The sequence below is a fragment of the Anomaloglossus baeobatrachus genome, chromosome 8 (assembly GCF_048569485.1).
Source record: "Anomaloglossus baeobatrachus isolate aAnoBae1 chromosome 8, aAnoBae1.hap1, whole genome shotgun sequence".
Lineage (NCBI taxonomy): Eukaryota > Metazoa > Chordata > Amphibia > Anura > Aromobatidae > Anomaloglossus > Anomaloglossus baeobatrachus.
The window spans coordinates 209,773,064-209,782,984 of NC_134360.1; the positions used below are offsets into that span (position 1 = coordinate 209,773,064).

At 49.6% G+C, this 9,921-nt stretch overlaps 1 protein-coding gene across 1 annotated transcript in view; it reads left to right on the forward strand.

Annotated features, from left to right (window-relative positions):
* Positions 1–9,607, forward strand: part of RC3H1 (ring finger and CCCH-type domains 1) — a 64,334-nt gene extending 54,727 nt beyond the window's left edge. The window contains exon 14 of the mRNA XM_075322135.1: positions 8,722–9,607. Within this exon, the coding sequence (XP_075178250.1) occupies positions 8,722–8,872 (151 nt within the window). The 3' untranslated portion in view covers positions 8,873–9,607. The remainder of the gene's footprint in view (positions 1–8,721) is intronic.
* The last annotated feature ends 314 nt before the right edge of the window (positions 9,608–9,921 follow it).

Genomic DNA, 9,921 nt, shown 5'->3' on the forward strand with positions numbered 1-9,921 from the left:
CATCAACCACCAAGGCGGGACACGCAGTCGGCAAGCCTTCCAGGAAGTCCGGCGGATTCTGCTGTGGGTGGAAGCCACAGCCTCCACCATATCCGCAGTTCACATCCCGGGCGTAGAAAACTGGGAAGCAGACTTTCTCAGTCGCCAGGGCATGGACGCAGGGGAATGGTCCCTTCACCCGGACGTGTTTCAGGAGATCTGTTGCCGCTGGGGCATGCCGGACGTCGACCTAATGGCGTCCCGGCACAACAACAAGGTCCCGACATTCATGGCACGGTCTCAAGATCACAGAGCTCTGGCGGCAGACGCCTTAGTTCAGGATTGGTCGCAGTTTCAACTCCCTTATGTGTTTCCTCCTCTGGCACTGTTGCCCAGAGTGTTACGCAAGATCAGGGCCGACTGCCGCCGCGCCATCCTCGTCGCTCCAGACTGGCCGAGGAGGTCGTGGTACCCGGATCTGTGGCATCTCACGGTCGGCCAACCGTGGGCACTCCCAGACCGACCAGACTTGCTGTCTCAAGGGCCGTTTTTCCATCTGAATTCTGCGGCCCTCAACCTGACTGTGTGGCCATTGAGTCCTGGATCCTAGCGTCTTCAGGGTTATCCCAAGAGGTCATTGCCACTATGAGACAGACTAGGAAACCAACGTCCGCCAAGATCTACCACAGGACGTGGAAGATATTCCTGTCGTGGTGCTCTGCTCAGGGTTTTTCTCCCTGGCCATTTACCTTGCCCACTTTTCTGTCCTTCCTTCAATCCGGATTGGAAAAGGGTTTGTCGCTCGGCTCCCTTAAGGGACAAGTCTCTGCGCTCTCTGTGTTTTTTCAGAAGCGCCTAGCCAGACTTCCACAGGTACGCACGTTCCTGCAGGGGGTTTGTCACATCGTCCCTCCTTACAAGCGTCCGTTAGAACCCTGGGATCTGAACAGGGTGCTGATGGCTCTTCAGAAACCACCGTTCGAGCCAATGAGGGATATTTCTCTCTCACGCCTTTCGCAGAAAGTGGTCTTCCTGGTAGCAGTCACTTCACTTCGGAGAGTGTCTGAGCTAGCAGCGTTGTCGTGCAAAGCCCCTTTCCTGGTGTTTCACCAGGACAAGGTGGTTCTGCGTCCGGTTCCGGAATTTCTCCCTAAGGTGGTATCCCCCTTTCATCTCAATCAGGATATCTCCTTACCCTCTTTTTGTCCTCATCCAGTTCACCAATGTGAAAAGGATTTGCACTTGTTAGATCTGGTGAGAGCACTCAGATTCTACATTTCTCGTACGGCGCCCCTGCGCCGCTCGGATGCACTCTTTGTCCTTGTCGCTGGCCAGCGTAAAGCGGTTCCCTCAGGGCTGAAGGCCCATTCTACCAGGGCCGTGGGGGCGTCCTGGGCCTTGCGTCACCAGGCTACGGCTCAGCAGGTGTGTCAGGCGGCTACCTGGTCGAGCCTGCACACTTTCACGAAACACTATCAGGTGCATACCTATGCTTCGGCAGATGCCAGCCTAGGTAGGCGAGTCCTTCAGGCGGCGGTTGCCCACCTGTAGGACGGAGCCGTTTACGGCTCTATTATGAGGTATTATTTACCCACCCAGGGACTGCTTTTGGACGTCCCAAGTGTCTGGGTCTCCCAATGGAGCGACAAAGAAGAAGGGAATTTTGTTTACTTACCGTAAATTCCTTTTCTTCTAGCTCCAATTGGGAGACCCAGCACCCGCCCCTGTTCCCTTCGGGCTGTTGTTCTTTTGTGTACACATGTTGTTCATGTTGAATGGTTTCAGTTCTCCGATATTCCTTCGGATTGAATTTACTTTAAACCAATTTATAATTTGCTTTTGCACCAAAACTGAGGAGCCCGTGATGCACGGGGGGTGTATAGGCAGAAGGGGAGGGGCTTTACACTTTTAGTGTAATACTTTGTGTGGCCTCCGGAGGCATAAGCTATACACCCAAGTGTCTGGGTCTCCCAATTGGAGCTAGAAGAAAAGGAATTTACGGTACGTAAACAAAATTCCCTTCTTTCTCGGTTCGGCCGCATTGTTTTTGCTTTTGGCTATATACCCTCAGTGATCACTCTCCTAGGAGACAACAGCATGTCGTTCACAAGGAGCAAGGGTGCCAAGACACAGGGTTATTTTGCAACCTGTACCTCTTGTGCGGCTATGTTACCTGCAGGTTCCACCTACCCTCACTGTGAGCAATGCTCGGCCCCTGTTGCACTCGCTCAGCCGGAGCCTCGGGCACTGGTGGGACCCTCGGCTCAGGTAGAACCGCCGGCTGCCCCTATCCAGGTGGCAGGCACAGAGTTTGCAGTTTTGGCTGAGAAACTCTGAGTCGCTTTCACAATCCATGGCTCAGTCTATGGACAGATGGTCTGCTAAGATACTAGAAGCCTTGCAGTCCAGACCGGTCCTTACACAGGCCCCGGGCACTGTAGGATCATCGCCCCCAGGCCCCTCTCGGGCTGCGCCGCAGCGTGCTCCTGGGGTGGCACCTAGGTCTCACGGGGAGGACTCCGCCACGGACCGCAGTCCCAGACCGGCTAAGCGGGCTCGCTGGGAATCTTCTCCGACTTCATCACGCTGTTCGGGGTCTCAGCTTGATGACTCTCTGGAGGATGAAGCGGATGTCGCAGCTCAGGGCTCTGAACCTGACGTTGCTCTCAATCTTGATACACCTGAAGGGGGCGCCATAGTAAATGACCTTATAGCGTCCATCAACCAGGTACTAGATCTCTCTCCCCCAACTCCACTTATAGAGGAGTCGGATTCGCAGCAGGAAAAGCACCAGTTTAGGTTTCCCAAACGTACACGGAGTGCGTTTTTCGATCACTCTAACTTCAGAGAGGCTGTCCAGAAGCACAGAGCATTTCCGGACAAGCGCTTTACTAAGCGCCTTAATGACACACGTTACCCCTTCCCCTCTGACGTAGTTAAGGGTTGGGCTCAATGTCCCAAGGTGGATCCTCCAGTCTCTAGACTGGCGGCTAGATCCGTAGTATCAGTGGCAGATGGTTAATCGCTCAAGGATGCCACTGACAGGCAGATAGAGCTCCTGATGAAATCCATCTATGAAGCCACAGGCGCGTCTTTTGCCCCGGCCTTCGCAGCCGTGTGGGCACTCCAAGCTATCTCAGCTTGTCTGTCTGAGATTAATGCGGTCACACGTACCTCTGCTCCGCAAGTTGCGTCTTTGACTTTTTTCAGGCGTCGGTATTTTCATCCTACGCCATGAATGCCGTCCTGGACTCTGCCAGCCGTACAGCGGTAGCGTCCGCCAATTCGGTGGCAGTCCGCAGGGCCATGTGGCTACGCGAATGGAAGGCAGACTCTGCTTCCAAGAAGTTCTTAACCGGTTTGCCATTTTCTGGCGACCGATTGTTTGGCGAGCGATTGGATGAAATTATTAAGCAATCCAAGGGAAAGGACTCGTCCTTACCCCAGTCCAAGCCAAACAGACCTCAGCAACGAAAAATTCAATCGAGGTTTCGGTCCTTTCGGCCCTCAGCCAGGTCCCAACCTTCCTCGTCCAACAGGCCACAGAAGGGCCAGAGGAACTCTTATTCATGGCGGTCTAAGTCACGTCCTCCAAAGGCCGCCGGAGGCACCGTCTCCAAGGCGGCCTCCTCATGACTTTCGGCCTCCCCAAATCGCATCCTCGGTCGGTGGCAGGCTCTCCCGCTTTTGCGACGCCTGTTGGCCAAATGTCCAAGACCGATGGGTGAGAGACATTCTGTCTCACGGTTACAGGATAGAGTTCAGCTCTCGTCCCCCGACTCGTTTCTTCAGAATATCTCCGCCCCCCGAGCGAGCCGATGCACTTTTTCAGGCGGTGAACACTCTGAAGACAGAAGGAGTTGTGATCCCCGTTCCCCTTCAGGAACGTGGTCGCGGTTTTTACTCCAACTTGTTCGTGGTGCCAAAAAAGGACTGATCATTCCGTCCCGTTCTGGACCTCAAACTGCTCAACAGACATGTGAGAACCAGACTGTTTCGCATGGAATCTCTCCGCTCTGTCATTGCTTCGATGTCCCAAGGAGACTTCCTAGCATCAATCGGTGGCAATGCCGTTCGGCCTGGCGACAGCCCCACGGATCTTCACCAAGGTCATGGCATCCGTTGTGGCGGTCCTACACTCTCAAGGCCAATCGGTGATCCCTTACTTGGACGATCTCCTAGTCAAAGCACCCTCCCGGGTGGCATGTCAACACAGTCTGACCGTGGCTCTGGAGACTCTCCAGAGATTCGGGTGGATCATCAATTTTCCAAAGTCAAAATTGACACCGACTCAATCACTGACTTACCTCGGGATGGAGTTTCATACTCTCTCAGCGATAGTCAAGCTACCGCTGGACAAACAGCGTTCGCTGCAGACAGGGGTGCACTCTCTGCTTCGGGCCCAGTCACACCCCTTGAGGCGCCTCATGCACTTCCTGGGGAAGATGGTGGCAGCAATGGAGGCAGTCCCCTTTGCGCAGTTTCATCTGCGTCCACTCCAATGGGACATTCTCCGCAAATGGGACAGGAGGTCGACGTCCCTGGACAGGAACGTCTCTCTTTCCCTGGCAGCCAAAACCTCTCTTCAGTGGTGGCTTCTTCCCACTTCTCTGTCGAAGGGAAAATCCTTCCTGCCCCCATCCTGGGCTGTGGTCACGACGGATGCGAGTCTGTCAGGGTGGGGAGCGGTTTTTCTCCACCACAGGGCTCAGGGAACCTGGACTCCGACAGAGTCCTCCCTTCAGATCAATGTTCTGGAGATAAGGGCAGTGTATCTAGCCCTGAAGGCGTTTCATCGGTGGCTGGAGGGCAGGCAGATCCGCATACAGTCGCACAACGCTACGGCGGTTGCGTACATCAACCACCAGGGCGGCACGCGCAGCCGTCAAGCCTTCCAAGAAGTTCGGGGGATTCTGCTGTGGGCGGAGGCCACAGCCTCCACCATCTCCGCGGTTCACATCCCGGGCGTAGAAAACTGGGAAGCAGACTTTCTCAGTCGCCAGGGCATGGACGCAGGGGAATGGTCTCTTCACCCGGACGTGTTTCAAGAGATCTGTTGCCGCTGGGGAACGCCGGACGTCGATCTCATGGCGTCTTGGCACAACAACAAAGTCCCGGCATTCATGGCACGGTCTCAAGATCACAGAGCTCTGGCGGCGGACGCATTAGTTCAGGATTGGTCGCAGTTTCGACTACCTTATGTGTTTCCTCCTCTGGCAATGCTGCCCAGAGTGTTACGCAAGATCAGGTCCGACTGCCGCCGCGCCATCCTCGTCGCTCCAGACTGGCCGAGGAGGTCGTGGTACCCGGATCTGTGGCACCTCACGGTGGGTCAACCGTGGGCACTCCCAGACCGACCAGACTTGCTGTCTCAAGGGCCATTTTTCCATCTGAATTCTGCGGCCCTCAACCTGACTGTGTGGCCATTGAGTCCTGGCTCCTAGCGTCCTCAGGGTTATCTCAAGATGTCATTGCCACTATGAGACAGGCCAGGAAACCAACGTCCGCCAAGATCTATCAGAGGGCTTGGAGGATCTTCTTATCCTGGTGCTCTGATAAGGGTTTTACCCCCTGGCCCTTTGCCTTACCCACTTTTCTTTCCTTCCTTCAATCCGGAATGGACAAGGGTTTGTCTCTCGGCTCTCTCAAGGGACAAGTTTCGGCGCTTTCCGTGTTTTTTCAAAAGCGTCTAGCCAGACTTCCGCAGGTCCGCACGTTCCTGCAGGGAGTTTGCCACATAGTCCCACCTTACAAGCGGCCGCTGGAACCTTGGGATCTTAACAGAGTGCTAAGGGCTCTTCAGAAACCACCTTTCGAGCCGCTGCGGGATGTCTCTCTATCACGTCTTTCGCAGAAGGTGGTTTTTCTAGTGGCAGTTACATCGCTCCGTAGAGTGTCGGAGCTAGCAGCGTTGTCATGCAAAGCCCCCTTCCTGGTTTTTCACCAGGATAAGGTGGTTCTGCGTCCGGTCCCGGAATTCCTCCCTAAGGTGGTATCCCCTTTTCATCTCAATCAGGATATCTCCTTACCTTCATTTTGCCCTCATCCAGTTCACCAATGTGAAAAGGATTTGCACTTGTTAGATCTAGTGAGAGCACTCCGGCTCTACGTGTCTCGCACGGCGCCCCTGCGCCGTTCAGATGCGCTCTTTGTCCTTGTCGCTGGCCAGCGTAAAGGGTCGCGGGCGTCCAAGTCAACCTTGGCTCTGTGGATCAAGGAACCGATTCTTGAAGCCTACCGTTCTTCTGGGCTTCCGGTTCCTTCAGGGCTGAAAGCCCATTCTACCAGAGCCGTGGGTGCGTCCTGGGCATTGCGGCACAAGGCTACGGCTCAGCAGGTGTGTCAGGCGGCTACCTGGTCTAGTCTGCACACTTTCACGAAACACTATCAGGTGCATACCTATGCTTCGGCAGATGCCAGCCTAGGTAGGCGAGTCCTTCAGGCGGCGGTTGCCCACCTGTAAGAGGGGGCCGTTTTCGGCTCTTTTTATCGAGGTATTCTTTTACCCGCCCAGGGACTGCTTTTGGACGTCCCAATTGTCTGGGTCTCCCAATGGAGCGACAAAGAAGAAGGGAATTTTGTTTACCGTAAATTCCTTTTTTTCTAGCTCCTATTGGGAGACCCAGCACCCGCCCCTGTTCCCTTCGGGCTGGTTGTTCTGTTGTGTACACATGTTGTTCATGTTGAATTGTTCCTTTTGGTTCATAGTTTCAGTTCTCCGAACATCCTTCGGATTGAATTTACCTTAGACCAATTTATAAGTTTCCTCCTTCCTGCTTTTGCACCAAAACTGAGGAGCCCGTGATGCACAGGAGGGTGTATAGGCAGAGGGGAGGGGTTACACTTTTTAAAGTGTAATACTTTGTGTGGCCTCCGGAGGCAGACGCTATACACCCAATTGTCTGGGTCTCCCAATAGGAGCTAGAAGAAAAGGAATTTACGGTAAGTAAACAAAATTCCCTTCTTTTTTTTTTTTTTTGTTTTACATTGGATTCCATGGAGAACTGATCCGTTAACGGATTGCTATTTAGCCAACCAGTTTACTTGCTTTTGTAACTGATCCCTTGTTTTCTTACAGGATCCTTTACATGTGGAAGATAAATAGAAATCTATTGACAAATCCATTTTCCATAGACTCCGATGCCAAAAAACCCCCCCAGCAAAACTGATCCTGCAGAAATAATTTTGCCAACGGATCTCTGCAGAATCCGTTTTAACTGATGATTACATGACGTGTTAACTTAGCCTAAGACCTCGGTTCCACTTGCGTTTTGCATCAGTGAAAAACTATGGGGCAGTGTCCATCTGCGATTGATTTCTCATTCCATAGTAGCATGAGAAATCGCAGCATGCTGTGGTTTGCAGCGAATCTCAGCTCACATTCATCCCAATTCAAGTCTATGGATAAGTGTGAAACATCGCACTGCACTCGCATGTCATCAGAGTGCAGTGCGATATGTGCAGAGACAGGCCGCCGGGGGAGATGGGGAGAAAGTGCTCCCTCCATCTTTTCTACAGCTGTGATCCGATCGCAAGATCACATCAGTCGCATGACCCTAGGCTGACTCTCACAGCAGAGTTTCATTAGCATATCACTTCTAATGCTGTCGCAGTGGAAGCTATGCACATATGGAACCGAGGCCTAAGGGGTACTTTGCACGTTGCGACATTGCTAATGCGATATCGTCGGGGTCAAATCGAAAGTGACGCACATCCGGCGCCGGTAACGACGTCTCAACGTGTAAAGCCTAGATGCACTGATAAACGATCGCAAAAGCGTCGTAAATTGTTGATCTGTGTAGTGTCTGACATTTTCATAATGTCGCAGCAATAGGAGATACAATGTTGTTCCTCTTTCCTGCGGCAGCACACATCGCTGTGTGTGAAGCCGCAGGAGCGAGGAACCTCTCCTTACCTGCCTCCACCGGCTATGCGGAAGTAAAGAAGTGGGTGGGATGTTACGTCCCGCTCATCTCCGCCCCTACGCTTCTATTGGCTGCCTGCCGTGTGATGCCGCACGACCCGCCCCCCCCTTAGGAATGAGGCGGTTCGCCGGCCAGAGCGACGTCGCAGGGCAGGTAAGTGCGTATGAAGCTGCCGTAGCGATAATGTTCGCTACGGCAGCTATCACAAGATATCGCATGTGCGACGGGGGCGGGAACTATCGCGCTCGGCATCGCTAGCATCGGCTAGCTATGTCGCAGCGTGCAAAGTACCCCTAAGAGTGCGGCAATGCGCTCAGCTACCTACGTCAGTGGTAAATACTTATTATGGTATGACTGGGTGCATTTGGGTACAGACTTTCTAATAGACTCCTCCTGGCTTCAGTATTGCATCCACTGGGGGCCACAAGTCCAGTGCTCTCATTATTGGTGGGATCCACAGTTATCACCTGTCCAGTGGATTGGTGATATTTTATGCAGAATGGAATACCCCTTTAACCAGAACTCTGATCCTTTCATTACTAGCAATTGCCCCCCCTCTAGAGATGAACAAAAAATTTGCACATGTCATGGGGGCCAGGTAATCGCAAGAGTCACCTAGGATGCTGTCCGATAAATTCTCACTGCACTGGTCTGGGTATGAGTACTAGAGGATGCCGGACTAGGGTTGGGCGAATCTTTTCTGCTTATTTCTAACATCCTTTAATTGATCAGTGTATGTGATGTGATGTGATGTGATTTTTGTTTTTTAATTCAACCCCCAAAAATTAATTTTATATGCATTTTACGTATCTTGCAGCAACGAGGTGCCAAATGGATCTAGCTTGGCCCAGGACATCACTATGCTATCTGGCAAGACGGCGTCTTTAACCCTTTCAGAGGATGCCCAAACTGGTGGAGATAAAAATGAGCCCCTGAGAACTGGAGTCAATTCTACTGCTGCTCCATAATTGATGAGGGCTGTTTTACCCACACACTTAACCTTTTTAAGTTTTTGTTTTGTGGGCGGTTAAAAAAAAAAAACACATTTACAATTTTGTTCATTATTTTTTTTTCCCCCCCTTTGTGGGTTTTTTTGTGTTTGGAGGGAGAGTTCAGAGCATTTTTGGGGTTATCAGAAATTATTATTATTTAAGAATTGCCTACATATCCCCGTTTTTGGGGGTCAATTATGGGAAGAACCTGTGACCCTGCTCTCTTGATCCCTGTCCTCCAAAAGCATGACAGACTACATATAAAATGTGCATTGAACACCACTAGTAAGAACAACCTCTGCACATATTTTCACGTTAACACATTTTTTAATAAAAAAAAATATACAGAATACAAAATATATATTAAAAAAAAGAAAAAAAAAAAGACACAGATGAAAATTAGCAGTATCTGCAAGCAATTCAAGATTAGTTGTTTTTGTTCTGTGAATGAACTTAATTTTAATACCTTTCAATGCCTTGGATGCAAGGCTTTAAAGACAAAAAAAGGAAGATATTATATATATATATACTCTGTTTGATTAATTGTACGATCTTATTGCTGTAGATTTACATTTATTTTTTCTTGTTTTATTAGGATGGTATTACATATCCAGGACTTCTGTAAGTGCCGTTGCTCCATTAATGGCAAAGCTGGATTTCCCTGTATGATTGGGTATCATTTATGCCCTGCAAAATTTTCCTCAAATTATACATGTATGTTAAAAAAAAAATATATATATATATATATATATATATATATATATATATATATATATATATATATATATATATATATAAATAAATATATTTTTATATATAAAAAATAAATATATATATATATAAAATTTAAATATATATATATATAAAATTTAAATATATATAAAAAATATATTAATAAATATATATATATATATATATATATATATATATATATATATATATATATATATATATATATATATATATATATATATATATATATATATATATATATATATATATATATATAAAAATATATATAAAAA